The following is a 17,283-nucleotide window of genomic DNA, read 5'->3' as shown; positions in this document are numbered from 1 at the left end:
GGGCTTTCTCTAACTGCAGTGAGTGGGGGCCACTCTTCATTGCGGTGTGCAGGCTTCTCATTGCGGTGGCTTCTCTTGTTGTGGAGCACAGGCTCTAGGTGCATGGGCTTCAGTAGTTGTGGTGCATGGGCTTCAGTAGTTGTGGTGCATGGGCTCAGTAGCTGCAGCACGTGGGCTCAGTAACTGCAGCATGCAGGCTCAGTAGTTGTGGCACGTGGGCCCTAGAGTGCGTGGGCTTCAGTAGTTGTGGTGCATGGGCTCAGTAGTTGCAGTGCACGGGCTCTAGGGCAGGGGGGCTTCAGTAGTCGTGATGTGCGGCCTCTAGAGCGCAGGCTCAGTAGTGGTGACGCGCGGGCTTAGTTGCTCCGCGGCATGTGGGATCTTCCCGGACCAGGGATCGAAGCGTGTCCCCTGCATTGGCAGGCGGATTCTTAACCACTGCGCCACCAGGGAAGTCCCGGAGTTAACTTTTGAACCAAGTTGTTTATCTAGCTCTTTCTGTGGATGGGGAGGGAAAGAATGCCACCAAATTCTTCTTTTCTGCACCAAGAAGTGGGTTTGCCTAGAAAGCACAGCTTGAACCTTGTACTACATTATCACTGCTGGTTCACTGACCTGACTCATCAGATTGCAGTGCTCTGCTGTCCAACTACAACCTGGTCCACTGCTATGTTTAACAAACTAGTTTATTTCTCCAATTCCTACTGACTCCCTAGCACTATACCCATAGCATGTTCCCCCCTTTCTTTATACCTCTTCTTATGCTTTGCCTCTCTTCTTTTAGCAGATGACTGCTTTCTACTTTACCAAAAAGAATGAGACCCAAAGCATGGGCTCCTTCATGTAATCCTGCCCCTCTGTCAACAAATCATTCTGCCAACACCTTCCCATTCTTTGCTTCAGTCTCAAGTGAAAAGATTTTCTGTTCTAAAGCTAAGCTGTCTCACTGCCCCAAAGACTTGTCTCCTTTCTTTCACCTCTGGCTTTATCCTCTCTAGGGAATGCTCTTTTCCTGACAACGTGCTCAGGTCCCTACTTCTTTAGAACAAACAAACCAAAAATGATCAGTGCCTTTCATTTGACTTTGCTCTCATATCCCTTTCAAATTTTGTGTAATCTTTCTCAATTCCCTGAAACCTAGTTTCTGAGATTTACCAATCTAACAGCTATTCTCTCAAAGATTACCCATTGCCTATTTTTTATTACATCCAATGATTCTCTCCATTCACATCCCTCTTTACTTCTCCGAAGCATCACCCGCTGATCTAGTCTAGTCACCCTGTTTAGGTTTACATGTGGCTTGAACATTTACTAGGCTAAGCTACTTAGCTTACCAAGTCTCAGTTTCCTCTTTTGTAAATTGGGAATAATAACAGATCATACCTCATAGGGCTTTTCAGAATTTTTTGGTAAAGATTAAGTGAGATAATCCACGTGAAACAGTCAGGACAATACTTAGCACATAATGTAACTCAGTACTTGAAAGCTATTTCCCACTCTTACAAACCTCCTTCTGTAATCTGGAAAATACGGTAAAATGAAAATGAGAAAGAAATAAACACTGTTAACACCTGGCTAATTTTTTTCAGTTTATTTTCTATGCATACTATTTCTATTGTTGAGGTCATATCACATATTCAACTCTCTTCTGTTTTTTAAAACTTAATATTACAATAAGGATATTAAAAAAAATCTTTGTAATCGTTTTTAATGACTGCATAACATTCCACTGAATTAACTCAATTAACTTACTTTTCCTCTATCGTTAGACATTATGATACTTCCAATTTTTTCCACTAATTAACACATTTACTCCCCTTGTAAACCTGGATTATATCCCACTGACTGATTACCCCATTCATGTAACTACACAAATAAAAGAGGCTCGAAAAAAACATAAAACCATGCCAACTATCCTCACTCTATGACCTCAAGGAGGCCCTTAGTATTTCTTAGTAAGCCTATAACAAGTTCCCAGGCCTATTTGCTTTCTTCTAGGCAATTATTTCACACCTTTCCTCTGTTCATAACATCAAGATCATTTTCCCCCAACTCACCTTCAGTTAAAGGCTTCACTTCCTATCTCACCGAGAAAACAGAATCGGACAGAAGAGAAACTCCAACTGCGTCAAGGTCTGTGTTTATCGGCACGACCTGCACCTGTGCCCTAAGCTCTGCCTTTTTTTTGCTGCTGTGGATAAAGTGTCCGTGCTCTAATAACCCACCTCCTCCCCCGAGCACCAGATCGCTTACTCTGACTCCTTAAAGGATACTGCTCCCGACACTCGTTCACTCTCCCTCTGTAGCGTCAGCTTTCCCCCCTCTCTGATTATTCCCATTCAGCACATACACATGTAATGTTGCCCATCTTAAAAAAAAAAAAAAAGGGCTTCCCTGGTGGCGCAGTGGTTGAGAGTCTGCCTGCCGATGCAGGGGACACGGGTTCGTGCCCCGGTCCGGGAAGATCCCACATGCCGCGGAGCGGCTGGGCCCGTGAGCCATGGCCGCTGAGCCTGCGCGTCCGGAGCCTGTGCTCCGCAACGGGAGAGGCCACGGCAGTGAGAGGCCCGCAAAAAAAAAAAAAAAAAAAAAAAAAAAAAAAAAAGTCCTCCCTTGACTCTGCCTTCCCCTCCAGCTACGCCCTATTTCTCTGCTACTCCTTAAAGCAAAACAACCAGAAAGGGTTATCTAAACTCATCATCTCTAACCTCTCTCCTCCCATTTTCTCATAAACGTATTCCAATCAGGCTTGATTCCCACGGCTCTGAAATGGTGTACAAGGTTACCAGCCATTGCCACATTGCTAAGTCCAGCAATTAAATGTGCAGCTGATCTCTCCTTTCCCTTTTGAAGTTTCTCTTAATTTAGCGTCTTTGTTCACTTTCTGCCTCAACAACTAGTCCTTAGTTTCTTCTACTGGTTCTCTCTCATTTTCCCAGCCTCTAAATGTTGGACTGTCTTAGGTCATATGTCTTGAAACTGCTTTTCTTCTCCATCAATACTTACTCCAATCTCACAGCTTTACACACCCTCTACATGCTGAATATTAAATCCCAAATGTGTACCGTTAGCTGGAACCTCTCCCCTGAACTCCACAGTCATATAACCAACAGTCTCAACGTGCTCCTCTCACACTCTACCCATCTCAGTAAATGACAACTCCATTCTTCTAGTTGCTCAAGCCAAAAAGCCTTCTTTATAATCATCCTCAATCCTTCTTTCTCGAACCCTGTAAAGCCAATCCAGTCCATCAACAATCCTGTTGGCTCTACTTTCAAACTTCACTCAGGATCTAACCTTTTATGCTCACCTCCACTGCTATCACCCCAGGTAAGCTGCCTGGTATTATTTTGTTAGCCTCTTAATTAGTCCCCTGCTGCTTCCCTTCCCCCTTACAGTCCCTGCTCAACACAGCAGATATACTTGTAAAATGTCAGACCATGTCACTCCTGTGCTCAAAACACAATGGCTTTCAAGCTCACTCTCTCTGAAGCTAAAGTCTTTACCATGACCCATGACACCCTAGATCAGTGCTTCTCCAACTGAAATGTACATCCGAATTACCTGGGGATCTTCTTAAGAAATGGATTTGATTCAGTAGTTTGAGGATGGGTCTTCCTCCTGCATTTCTAATAAGCTCCTAAATCATGATACTAACGCTCCTGGTCTGAAGACCGCTCTGAAGAGCAAGACTCTAGAATAATCTGTACCACTTCCCACCTGACCTCTCTTTTCCTAGAGTACTCCCCTCCAACCACACTGACGTTTCCCTACCTCAGGGCCTCAGCACTGGCTTTCCTGTCTGCTTAGAATGCCCTTCCTTGAGAATCTGCATAGTTCACCTTCCTCACTTGTATGGTCTCTGCTCATGTCACCTAACAGCAAGCCCTCTCTGATCATCCAGCATAAAATGCTAGTCCATAACCTGGCTCACTGTAATCTTTTTTATCTTGCTTTATTTTTCTCCTTGGCATTTACAACCATCGGACATGCTCCATATTTATTTATTACTTGTTGAAAGCCTTGAGGGAAACAACACTGTCACTTTGGCTGCTTTATTTACTGTTGTATCCCCAGTGCCTAGAAAACTGCCTGGCACATAGCGTAACACCAGTAAATACTTGAACAAATTAAATGACCTGATCTTGTGTATTGATCGTAGAACTTGTATTTAGGGTTCTAAATACCAAAAGCAATGCAATTGTTATAAAAAGGACTCTTAAAAGGAACGAGCATTCATGTAACAAAGTGATGCATAATAACAACTGAAGAACAGTTTGCTAGAGTGTGCAGCTTGTGCCATCGGGGATGCACAGATCCAGGCAATATGGAGAGAATGGTCTCTCTGTGGACACCCATCAGTCAACTCCACACTCTGCCCTCTTCCTTGCTTACCAAATGGTGATATGTTCGGGTTTAGGGAAGCCTAGGTAATGATCTTGATCAATTTAGCCAATCTGGATAATTTCATTTCCCTTACCAGTAGTTAGGGAACTAGGCACCTGATCCAATTCTGGTTAAGTTTGTTATGAGACTTCTGATAGTTTTAAAACAAGAAAGAAGAAAAAGCACAAGATAGAAAAATCCCTTCTACTTCTGCACATCAGAGCAAGGAGCTGTCATCTGGCAACAATGATGGGAAGGCCAAGAAGAAACAAGCTGGAATTGTATTATCAAAGTGCTTGATAATTAATGAACCCTACTTGTTGTAGGAGATAACAAACAAAGTAGGTTATTATTTAGATGAGGAAACCAAGGCACGGAGAGAATCAGTAACTGTCCAAGGTCAGAGTAGTGGAGCCAGGATTCAAATCCGGGCAGCCTGGCTCCACAGCCTTAATCTCTACTCTCTATAACTCTCCAAAGCAATCTAACTGACACAAGACACTTCCTAGAAGTATAGTGACATTATGGATGGGGTCTTGTTGATAATTCATGGATTGTTCTTGGTCATCTCTAGGTTTCAATGGGCAACTGCACTGTACATATATTGTACAGTGTTGCAACTGGGCACATATGCTTTTTTCCATTTTTGCACACTCTTGGAAATGTGATCTAGACTCTAAAAAAGTATTACCTGAAACACGTCAAGTCCCAGACATTCTAGGAGCTATCTTCCCCTACAACTCTTAAAACCACCAGTACTTTATTTTGGCATATGGTAAGAAGTCAAGATCTAAAATAAAGTTCTCCCCAAAGACTAACCATACACACCAAGACGGTTTATTGAATAACCTAGGGAAGGTGGTCAATGAATATACTCTTCGTGTAATGCAATGCTAGGGAGAAAACAGTAAGGAATAGGAAAGACATGTTCCGTGCCCCCATGGAGCTTAGTGGTGTAGTGGAACAGACAGACAATATAATCACACGTGGGTGGTTGTTTTGAAGTGCTAGGCACAGTGGCAGCTACGGAGTCTTACCTTTAAGGTGCGATGGAAGATGTCTGATGGACAGTACCTCTTGCACGACATACTGATTCACCCCTCCACTTTTCAACAACTCCTCTTGGGATAAGGGCAGATGGAATTCATACAGCTGGGGAGACATCTTTCCCCCAGTGGCTCACAGGGCTAGAAGCCAAACAGCAAACAAGTCAGGGTCTATATCTAAGGGTCGTCTTTTTAATCTGGTCCTATTATTCCCCTCCTCCGATACATTACACTTTTTAGTCTTACAAGCTAATAACATTATCTTAGAGTGTGTGAGATTAAGCCTGGACTAGAATCTAATTCTAGTTGTGACTCTGACACTTGGCCATGTCACTTAACCCCCTGGGCCCCATCTGTCAAGCAGGATTACTGATCTCTGATTACTTTACAAAATTTCTCTCAGGATCAAAGGAGTCAAGGGGTATTAAAGTATTCAAAGAACTGTGAAGTGGCATATCGATGCGTTAAGTTAGCATTGTTATTTCTGTTTTTATGGGCAAAACTTCTTAAGTATATAGACACTGTCTCATCTGAGGCCAGAATGGCGACCCAGTATGGGCTAATGGGCTTCCTGTCTCCAGAATGAGAGAACATGAACATTTACTATTTGTTTACTCTGTGCCAGGTTCTGTTCGGCTATTTGAACGTCCTATCTGATCTAAGTCTCCAAATGCCAATCTCATGAAGTGCATAGTAATATCGCTCAATTTACAGATGAGGAAACTGAAACTAAGAAAGGTTAAGCGATTTGCCCGAATTCCACTGCGGATCTGTGAGACTTACTGTTTCTACCGCGTTGTACCACAAGGACACACCCACTAGACCTCCCAGCCCAATACCGCGTCCTACAGCCCGGTGGCCGATTTTCCCGGCCTCTCCTTCCCCGCTCCCCCTCAACACCGCACCTTACAAGAGCACTTCGCCAGCCGTTCCTCCAACTCGGGCTGTAGGGCTGAAACGAAGGAAAAACCAAGGAGGGCACAAGACGCACCAATCTGCGACGCGGCACCCCCGCGGGTAGAGAGACCGACCAATACCCGCCAGGCGGAGGCAAAAACCCGCCTCCGAGCCGGGCGCCGCGCGGGCAAAGCCACAAAAGTGCAGTTCAAATCTCAACGGCCGCAAGGGGGCCAATGGCGACGCTCGCTGCAGACACCGGCCAATCAGAGCGCAAGAGCCGGAAGGCCCCCAGGAGGGCGGGGCCTAGATTCCGGCTCCCCCACCCCCCCACACACACGCCGTAACTCGCGGCAGCCTCCTTCCCCACGGGGTCCTCCTTTTTCGCGGTCGGTGGAGAGGAGGCCCTGGCGGTGCCTGCTGGAGATGCCGCGTTTGTAGCTGGGCAGTGGCCGTGCCCTGGGACCGTGACCCACTCCGTCACCCCCAGGACAGGAAGCAAGTTCAGGCCGGCAGTTAGAAGGCTTAGGCTCTAGTCCAGGTTCCGCCATGTCCTCTGCCTTATGACGTCCAGCAGGTCACTTCACTTCCTCAGCCTCAGATTTCCTCCCCTGTCGAATAGGGGGAATAAAAACCGCTACAGCGCAAAACTGCTGTAGGGCACAGAGAAAGGAAGCTCTGGGTTCCAGGTTCTGGACCTTCCTCTCCCTCAGTTGAGGGACGCCCACGTGAACAGGAATGGGTGAATTTGTTTGACCTTCAGCTTTACGGGGGCCCTAGGCAACGAGACGAGTCCCTCAGCTCTTCCGGGGCTCCAAACCTTCCGGCGGGCAGACCGGAAGCGCCTCGGCTGGGCGGGGCGTCAAAGACTCTGCAGCGGAACCTGGAGGGCGGGGCTCGTGGCTAGGGAAGGCGGGGCCAGGCTGGGTCTCACCCGGAGCTGCCTGCGTAAAGCCCAAGATGGCTGCGTGCATGTAGTATCCTGGTGAACCCAGCGGGGACGGTTCTTGTTCTCTCCTTGAGGGCCACGTCTGGCCCTCCCTCCTGTGCTTGTGAGGTGGACTGTTGTAGGGGAGAGATGAGAGCAATGGCAGGGAGCCTCTCTTGGGTGGCAGGCAGCCTCTCTTTGGTGGCAGGCAGGAGCCTGTGGGGCCAGGTGCCGCTGGCCTGCAGAAGCTTCTCTCTGGGTAAGTGGCTGGTGCAGAAGGACGCCCCGAGAACTACTTCTCAGTAAGCGGCTCAGATTCATTCCTTTTCTTCCCCATCCCTAGGTGTTCCCAGATTGTTCCATGTGAGGGTCACCCTTCCGCCCCGCAAAGTGGTTGATCGTTGGAACGAGAAGAGGGCCATGTTCGGGGTATATGACAACATCGGGATCCTGGGTAAGACTCGACTCCGTAGTGCAGAATTTCAGAACGGCAGTTATGCCGTAATGACTATCTTTTTTTCACCTGTGTAGAAATGGTACCTTCTTCGATAGTAAGAACAAACACGTGGCTATTTACGTTGTGTTCGCCACTGTTCTGTGTGCCCCGCATGCATGAACACATTTAATCCTCATAACCTTTTCACTTTGCAGGTGAGGAATCTGAGGCACAGGGAGGTTAAGTAGTTTTTCCAAAGCTAGTAAATGGCAGGGCCAGAATTTGAACCCCAAGCAGTCTTGCTCCAGAGCCTGTGCTCTTGTTACCCTAACGTAATGTGTCTTGTCTCTAGGTGCTGCTCAGGGAGATGCAACCGTGTTGAAGGCTTAGCTGGTGGAGGCTGGGTTCTCTCCTCTTGGAACTAATACCTTCTCTCACATTACACAGGAAACTTTGAAAAGCACCCCAAAGAACTGATCAAGGGCCCCATATGGCTTCGAGGCTGGAAGGGAAATGAATTGCAGCGTTGTATCCGAAAGAAGAGAATGGTTGGAAATCGGATGTTCATTGATGACCTGCACAACCTGAACAAACGCATCAGCTATCTCTACAAATGCTTTAACCGACGCGGAAAGCACCGGTAGAAGAGAATGCTGGGAACTGTGGAAGAGGTGTATCTATCACCCAAGAGAAAGAGAAAGTACTTTTCCTTATGAGGAAAGGGATTTGTATGCTCTCAGGAATAAAATGGGGCTTCTTTGAAATCTGTTACCCACATCTTTATTTTCCCCTAGATGCTACTTTTACTCATTCATGCGACTGGGAAGTGGAACTCATCCCTAAGTCTTACAGTCTTAGGTTTGGACTTCACCACTTGCCCTTTGCAGTCTAGCCATACCTATGGTGTTTAAAAACTAAAAAATTATTGTTGGCATCTTTTGATCTTTGGCCCTTCATGTATTGAAAGTGGTAATTTTAAATTGCCCCACAGTGCCATCATGTTAAATGTATTTTTAAAAACCCTTCCGCACTGAAGTATAATAGAAAAATGGAATTATACTTCTGCACTAATCTTGTCAAAAAATATTTATTGAGTACCTTTTCTGAGCTGAGAACTGTAGGAAAACCAAAATGTAATATAGCCTCCCCCCATGCTTTTCTAGTTATGTGTATAAAGTTATAGTCTCACATGTACACTTTAATATGAGCATTAAGTACCATATGAGTGGTTTGCTTGAGTGGTTCCTAAGCCTGATTGATCATCAGAATCTCTGGGTAGTTTAACAATTTAAAAAGTCTAGTCCCTGCCCTCAAAGATATGTGATCTGTAGAGCTGAGCTGAATCTTGTGGGTCTATGTGGGTGGGTTTTTTTTTTTTTTAAATAATTTTTTAAAAGGGCGGTTATGCTCCATTTGGCGTTGGCGGGGGTCAACCATGTGGTTGCATTCAGCTGGGAGCTTGGTTGAAGCAAGAATGTCCAAGATGTCTTCACTCACATGTCTGGTGCCTCAGTTGGAGTGGCTGAGATTTTTTTCCACGTGATTTCATTATTCAGTAGTCTAGCTAACCTAAACTTCTTTACATGGAGGCTTGACTCCAGAGGGCAAAAATGGAAGTTGCAAGGTTTGATAGACATAGGCCAAGGAGTGACATGTTGTCACTTGTGCTGCATTCTACCAGTCAAAGTAAGTCACAGGCCAGTGCAGATTCAAGGCTATGTGGAAATGTACTCCATTTTTGGATCAGAGAACGTGCATGCAATTACAGGGATGTGAGGAAGTGTCCACAGACATATTTTCAGGCAATCTACCTCAGTAACATTTTGTGTCTTTGTTGGGACTTTATCTTTTGGAAGGCTCAATAGAAGTGAAGCTAATTAAGTACGTGTTAGATTAACTGAAAAGTAGATTTTGGAGAAGTGGATTGATGGGTATACGTGACCATACATTATGATCCTGGGTCTCATGTAAATGTATATATGAGAGTGTCAGGACTCAAAGGGAGTGAATTTTTAAAGGGATGGCTGGAGAGGAGCTGGTTATGAGAATGGAGAGGTTGGTGTGAAGTATGAGTGGCTCTGGGATACTTTACATGATTTGGTGGGACTGGAGAAGAGAAAATCAAACATTTGAGATTCTGCTAAGTGCAAGGTGCCCCAAAGAATATAAGTACATGCTTTAGTAGGATATGTGGTTCTTGGTAAAGAGGAAAATGATCATTTAATTCAACGAGCATTGAATCTTCCTGCTGTGAAGATACATAAGATCATGTTTTCAAGGACAGAACAATCTTGGTTTTGGTGTGAAACAGTGTGTAATATTTTTATTCAATAAACACTGAACCATTATGTGCAGTGTTATTTGAAGGGACATAAATCCCTAAGTCAGGGTTGGTTCCTGACTCTCAGTAGTTTTCAATCTACTTAAGAGATACAATATGTAAACAATATAAATTTGGATATGATAATTGCATAGGAAAATTAGATCTTTTTTGGCTGGGGGGAGATCAGAAAAGTTATTTGTTGAAGAGATGACATTTGAACTAAATCTTGGAAAATTTCAGCTGATGGAAATGGGAAATCTTTGTTAAATGTGGACAGTAATATCTATAGGGAGGAGCTTTGAAGAATATGAGATAATTCAGATGGGTAAGGGGCATGGGAGGGGGCAGCCTTGTCTTGAGGACAGACATGTGAGGAAAGGTGGGAATTACACAAGTCCGTAGGACTAGTTAGTGATCTTTAACACACAGTAGGCTTTCTCAGGTAGTAGGAAATAAGTTTGGATAGGAAATCTAGTGCCAAATAACTAGGAGTCTTGAATGCCAGCCAGGATGAAGAGCTTAAATTTATTTTTTCCCCTGTAGACCAGTGCTGTTCAATCCTGGCAACATGTTAGAATTCTTGTCAGAGCTTGAAACCCAGCGGGACCCCATGGGGCCTTCCTGGGGACTGACACCCCACCACCACTCGTGTTCTCTGCCTCTTGTTTGTAGAAAATCTTTAGCCTCCTAGGCCTTCCCCAAGTTCCAAAGAGCAAATTTAATCAGAGGAGTGAGAAAATGCAGAAACAAAGGGAAACAGTCAAGCAAGACAAAATAAATAGCCTTAAAACAAAATCAAGGACCTTTAGTTCCTCCCTGAGGGTTATAAATAATATCCTGAGCCATATCCTTGAGCTGTTTTGCAGATACTAAACCCCCACCAGGTGTAAGAAGTTAACTACATGCTGACCACAGGCACATAGACCCCAGACTGGCTGGAACCAGAAGTTGATGATTGAGATTCCTGAAACATCACCCTGTTACCTCACCACCAACCAATCAGAAGGAAGTATACGAGCTGATCATGCACCCTGTGACTCCCTCACACCATCTTTAAAAACCCTTCCCTAAAAGCCATTGGGGAGTTCGGGGAGTTCTGGCCTTTTGAGCTTAAGCTACCCATTCTTCTTGCTTGGCCTTGCAATAAATGCTTTACTTTCCTTCACCACAACCTGGTGTCGGTAGATTGGCTTTGCTGTGTATTGGGCAAGTGGACCCAAATCCACTTTGTTTCATAACAAAAAAAAAAAGAAAGAAAGAAAGAAAAAAAAGATTAGAACCCAGACCAATGAAATCAACCTGAGCTTGTGTCCCAAGCATTCATATTTTTAAAAGCTCCATAAGGGATTCTAAATCAGGGCCGAGTACCACAACTTTGGAAAAGTGGAAGAAGACAAGGGAATACTTTTCAAGGTCCATTTACTTTGAGATGTCTGAGCCTCTGAACTCATATTTTTGCTTTTCGATCTTGCTTGGTTTTATGTATCTCTTTGTCCATCTTCCCCACTGACTAGGCCTCATTCCCATTGAGGGCAGGAACTGTCTTGCACATGTTTGTTCACTGTAGTAGTCTAATATCTGGTCTCTTTGTGTACTGGCTCTTAATAGGCCCTTGGTAAATATTTGTAGAAGTAAACCATTCAACAGCCATTTACTGAAGGTCACCAGTAGGTTCCAGGGATACAAAGAAAAAAAGATACAACTCCTGCATTTAAAGAATTCCACCTAATGCAGGAGGTAGACAAAGAAGCATAATTATAGGGGGAGGGGGGAGGGAGAGGGATGGACTGGGAGTTTGGGGTTAGTAGGTACAAACTATTACATTTAGAATGGATAAACAACAAGGTCCTACTGTATAGCACACGGAACTATTTCCAGTCTCCTGGGATAAACCACAATGGAAAAGAATATAAAAAAGGGATGTGTGTATGTGTATAACTGAATCACTTTGCTGTACAGCAGAAATCAGCACAACATTGTAAATCAACTACACTTCAATTAAGAAAATAGCAAAGAAACATTAATTATAAAATATATCATGGCATTTAAAGCTTGTTAATTACCTACTGTGTAGGTTCAGAGAGGAGGGACGCTTATCCTGGGGGAGCAGGAGTGGGGGCAGGGAAGGCTTTCTGGAGGAGGCCATTACTGAGATATTTTAAGGAGTGGAGGCTAGCAGGCTTTCCAGGCAGATGAAACAGAAACAAAGGTCCAGAGGTGAGAGACAGCATGGTGTGTATGGGAAAGCTGTAAATGGTATTTGTTGGTGCGTGATAAAGAGGGCAGGAGATAGAGGCAAGAGTCAGATCACAAAGACAACTCTAAAGAACCATTAAGACTTAACCTTTAGTAAAATGATGCAGACACTTTGGAAAACTGTTTGGCAGTTCCACAAAAAGTTATATAGAGTTACATATGACCCAGCAATTCCACTCCTAGGTATATATATACCCAAGAGAATTGAAAACATATTCACACAAAAACTTGTGCACAAATGTTCATAGCAGCATTATTCAGAATATCCAAAAAGAAGAAACAACCCAAATCTCCATCAACTGATGAAAGGATAAACAAAGTGTGGTCTATTCACACAATGGAATATTACTCAGCCATAAAACAGAATGAGGTACTGCTACAACATGGATGAACCTTGAAAACACTATGGCAGAGGAGAGAAGCCAGTCATAAAGGCTACGCATTGTATGATTCCACTTATATGAAATGTCCAGAATAGGCAAATTCACCGAGACAGAAAGTAGATTAGTTGTTGCTAAGGGATGGGATAAGGGGTGAGGGATGGGAGATGACTACTAACAGGTACAGGGTTTCTTTTGGGGTTGATGTTCTGGAATTAGTGGTAATGATTGCACAACCTTGTGAATATACTAAAAATCACTTAGGTATATACTAAATGAGTGGATTCATATGGTATATGAATTTTATCTCACTTAAAAAATGGGTTGGGAGACTTGAAGATTTATTTCTAAATTAAGCTTTATTTTTAAAAAATCAAAGTAATAGATGCATACAGTTAATCAAAAAGAAGGGAAAGTTATATGACAAAACCAGGAATCCCCTGCCTAACCCCAGTCTACCCTCCAAACTAGCTTCCCAGAATGAAAGGCTTTTACTTCTTTGAACTATTCTAGTATTTGTCATCATAATTTGAAATAATATGCCCTCCTGCTCTTCATGGTTTATCAGCTTTAGACATCTATTAGCTTCCTGTTATGAAAAGTGAAGGTTTAGTTCTCTGTGATGATTTCAGTTGATATAGAAAAGAGAATTTAAATAATTCAGCTCCTATTGATAATTAAAAAATAAAACCCTGGGAACAGAAGGAAATTTCCTTAATTTGGTAAAGGTGATATACTAGAGATCAACAACAGATATTTAGCGGATATGTATTCCCTTAAGATCAGCAACAAGACAAGAATGCCCACTATTACTGTTGCACTTTAACTTAGTACTGAATGTACTAGTCAGTGTTATAAAAAAAAAGAAGGAAAGAAAGTGGGGGAGGGAGGGAGGAAGGAAGGAAGGAAGGAGGGAAGGAATTAAATGGATACGAGGATTGGAAGGAAAGAGCAAACTGATCATTTACAAATTATATGAATTTCATCTTTACAACATCATGCTGAGTGAAAAAACAATGAGATTTAAAACATGATATCATTTATGTAAATTAAAAATACATGCAGGACTTCCCTGGTGGTGCAGTGGTTAAGACTCCGTGCTCCCAATGCAGGGGGCCTGGGTTCGATCCCTGTTCAGGGAACTAGACCCCACATGCACGCCACAACTAAGAGTTTGCATGCCACAACTAAGGAGCCCGCCTGCCACAACTAAGAAGCTCATGTGCCACAACTAAGGAGCTGGCACGCCACAACTAAGGAGCCCGCCTGCCGCAACTAAGACTGAGTACAACCAAATAAATAAATAATTTAAAAAATCAATCCATTTGGGGCTTCCCTGGTGGTGCAGTGGTTCAGAATCTGCCTGCCAGTGCAGGGGACATGGGTTCGAGCCCTGGTCTGGGAAGATCCCACATGCCGCGGAGCAACTGGACCCGTGAGCCACAACTACTGAGCCTGCGCGTCTGGAGCCTGTGCTCCGCAACAAGAGAGGCCGTGACAGTGAGAGGCCCGCGCACCGCGATGAAGAGTGGCCCCCACTCGCCACAACTAGAGAAAGCCCTCGCACAGAAACGAAGACCCAACACAGCCAAAAATAATAAATAAATAAAAATCAATCCATTAAAAATAAGTAAATAAATAAAAATAAAAACACGTGCAGAAGACAATACACATTTTGCAAAAACACAAAATTTAAATATCAAACAATTTATAATGTTGTCTATGGCTGGGGAGGGGAATAAGGAAAAACGGAATTATAAAATGAAATGAAATCTTTCTATGCATAAGTGGAGATCATGTGTCATGAATTGAAGAGTAGCAGTTAACTCCAACTTCTGTACCTGAGGTCCTCCAGAAAAACAATGTTCTATTTTTATCTTCAGGGTGATTCATGTTTTAAGAAACACTCATATTTGTTTACTCCTGTTGGTTTCTTAAACTTATCAGTATTCATAACAAGTCAAACAGTTTAGCACACTCGCAAGTCCCTTTTGGTATTTTCATCACATGTATGTGTAATATCTATGTATGATATTTGTTGTTTGTTTTGGGAATCTAACACATGTGCTGGTTCAAGATAGCTGTGTTAGTTTTCTGGGGCTGCCGTAAGTACCGTAAGTTGGGTAGCATAAACAACAGAAATGTATGAACTCACGGCTCTGAAGGTTAGAAGTCTGAGACTAGGCATCACCAGGGCTGTCAGGCAGAATTTGTTCCATGCCTGTCTCCTAGCCTCTAGTGGTTTGCTGGCTATCTTTGGTGTTCCCTGGCTTATAGACATATCAGCCCAATCTCTGCCTTGATGTTAACAAGGCGTTCTCCCTGTGTGTGTGTCTCTCCAAATTTCCCCATTTTATAAGGACACCAGTCATACTGGAGTAGGGGCCCACCCTACAACAATATGACCTCATCTCAATTAATTACATCTGCAACGAACCTGTGTCCAAATAAGGTCACATTCTGAGGTCTGAGTGTTAGGACTTAAACATAAGAACTTTTGGAGGATGCAACTGAACACATAACTAGAGCCTTTAGTCTCCCCGAGGTATTCTTATGCCTTTGTCTTTGTTAATTCTGGAGATTCCTGATTCCTTACAGCTTCCACAGATTCTTCACGTGTGATTTTGGAAGAGCGAGCTGGTGGCCCTTACTAGTTACCTTGTTAGGAAGCTGGATTTACACTCCCCAATGTCCCCCTTTCTTATAGCCCCTATCCCTCACGCCTCTTCATTATAGTTATATCAGCATTTTGGCTTAAATCAGTAGACAGTGTTTACATTATTAGGACTATTAAATATTGTTTACTACTGAGCCAAATGGTGTACCGTAGGATAACTTATGTTTCTTATATTTAAAAAAACCTCTTGATATCTTTATTGAGATACAATCCACATACAATTCACCCAATTCAATGGCTTTTAATATATTCGCAGAGTTGTGCATCCAATACCACAATCAACTTTAGAACATTTTTAACATTACCCCAAAATGAACCCCCTGCCCCTTAGCTGCCACCATCAGTTCCCTCTTCCTCCCAGTTCTAGGCAACCACTAAGCCACTTTCTGTCCCTGTAGATTCTTGCCTGTTTTGGATATTTCATCTAAACAGAATCATACAACATGTGATCCTTTGTGATTGGCTTCTTTATCTTAGTGTAGGTACAAGGTTTCCCCATGTTGTGGCAAGTATTAGCACTCCACTTCCCTTATTGCTGAATAGTATTCCATTGTATGGCTATTCCACACTATATTTATCCATTTATCAGTTGGTGGACATTTGGGCTGTTTCTACTTTTTGGCGATTCTGAATGATGCTGCTATGAACGTTCCTGTACTAGGTTCTGTGTGGGCATTTTCATTTCTCTTGGTTAAATACCTAGGAGTGGAATTGCTGGGTCACATGGTAACTCTGTGTTGAACTGTTTGAAAAACTACAGGCTCTTTTCCAAATTGGCTGCATTATGTTGCATTTCCACGAGCAGTGTATGAGGGTTTAATTTCTCCAACATTTGGTTTAATCCTCATCAACATTTTTTTGCAGTACGTGGGCCTCTCACTGTTGTGTCCTCTCCCGTTGCGGAGCACAGGCTCCAGACGCGCAGGCTCAGTGGCCATGGCTCACGGGCCCGGCCGCTCCGCGGCATGTGGGATCTTCCTGGACCGGGACACAAACCCGTGTCCCCTGCATCGGCAGGCGGACTCTCAACCACTGCGCCACCAGGGAAGCCCCACTACCTGTCTTTTTGATTATAGCCATCCTAGTGTAGTATCTCATTGTGGCTTTGATTTGTACTTCCTTGATGGTTAATGATGTGGAGCATCTTTTCTTGTGCTTTTTGGCCATTTGTATAACTTCTTTTGAGAAATGTCAGTTTAGACCCTTTGCCCATTTTCAAATTGGGTTATTCATTTTTTTATTACTGAGTTGGAAGTGTTCTTTGTATATTCTAGATACCAGTACTGTATCAGATACAAATATTTTCATTTGCAAATATTTTCTCCCATTCTGTAGGTTGTCCTTTCACTTTCTTGATCATGTCCTTTGAAGTACAAAAGTTTTACATTTTGCTGATGCCCTATTTTTCCTTTTGTTGCTTGTGTTTTGTGGTCATATCTAAGAAACCATTGACTATCCAAGGTCATGAAAACATACAGCTGTGTTTTAAGCGTTTTATAGCTTTAGCTCTTTGATACATTTTCAGTTAATGTTTGTGTATGATGAGGGGTAGGGAGCCAACTTCATTTTTTTTTTTTTTTTGCTTGTTGCTATCCAATTATCCCAGTACCATTTGTTTATTTAAATATTGTTTGTTTGTTTGTTTATTTATTTATGTCGTGCTGGGTCTTAGTTGCTGCACTTGGGGATCTTCTTTGTGGCACGTGGGATCTTTGTTGTGGCATGTGGGTTGTTTTAGTTGCGGCATGCATGCAGGGTCTAGTTCCCTGACCAGGGATGGAACCAAGGTTCCCTGAATTGGGAGCACTGCATCTTAACCACTGGACCACCAGGGAAGTCTCCCAGCACCATTTATTGAAAAGACTATTCCTTCCCCCATTAAATGGTCTTGACACTCTTTTTTTTAAAAATTAGTTTATTTATTTATTCATTACTTTTGGCTGCGTTGGGTCTT

General features: G+C 43.3%; 2 protein-coding genes across 4 annotated transcripts in view; one reads left to right on the top strand and one right to left on the bottom strand.

The window, feature by feature from the left end:
- NCAPD2 (non-SMC condensin I complex subunit D2) overlaps positions 1 to 17,283 on the bottom strand; it is a 43,613-nt gene that overhangs the window by 21,338 nt on the left and 4,992 nt on the right. The window contains exons 1-2 of one of the 3 annotated variants that reach the window (XM_060111925.1): positions 6,338 to 7,126; positions 5,424 to 5,573 (exon numbers count right to left, since the gene is read on the bottom strand). In XM_060111925.1, the coding sequence (XP_059967908.1) occupies positions 5,424 to 5,550 (127 nt within the window). In that variant the 5' untranslated portion in view covers positions 5,551 to 5,573; positions 6,338 to 7,126. Of the gene's footprint in view, positions 1 to 5,423; positions 5,574 to 6,337; positions 7,127 to 17,283 lie in introns of those variants that run through there. The other 2 variants (XM_060111928.1, XM_060111927.1) reach the window with 2 other exon arrangements.
- Positions 7,242 to 8,457, top strand: MRPL51 (mitochondrial ribosomal protein L51). The gene is made up of 3 exons (XM_060111938.1): positions 7,242 to 7,516; positions 7,601 to 7,711; positions 8,141 to 8,457. The coding sequence occupies exons 1-3, from the start codon at positions 7,408 to 7,410 to the stop codon at positions 8,335 to 8,337; spliced, it is 417 nt and encodes a 138-aa protein (XP_059967921.1). The 5' UTR covers positions 7,242 to 7,407; the 3' UTR covers positions 8,338 to 8,457.

This window comes from Mesoplodon densirostris, chromosome 11 (genome assembly GCF_025265405.1).
Source record: "Mesoplodon densirostris isolate mMesDen1 chromosome 11, mMesDen1 primary haplotype, whole genome shotgun sequence".
Classification (NCBI taxonomy): domain Eukaryota; kingdom Metazoa; phylum Chordata; class Mammalia; order Artiodactyla; family Ziphiidae; genus Mesoplodon; species Mesoplodon densirostris.
The sequence above is the reverse complement of the archived record's forward strand: the minus strand, read 5'-3'. Positions and strand labels throughout refer to the sequence as shown.

Bases quoted from the DNA above. Each gene is read 5' to 3' on its own strand.
- MRPL51 (XM_060111938.1), top strand. From the start codon at position 7,408: ATGAGAGCAATGGCAGGGAGCCTCTCTTGGGTGGCAGGCAGCCTCTCT. The intron at 7,517-7,600 runs GTAAGTGGCTGG...CCCCATCCCTAG, and splicing joins CTGCAGAAGCTTCTCTCTGG to GTGTTCCCAGATTGTTCCAT. The intron at 7,712-8,140 runs GTAAGACTCGAC...CACATTACACAG, and splicing joins TGACAACATCGGGATCCTGG to GAAACTTTGAAAAGCACCCC.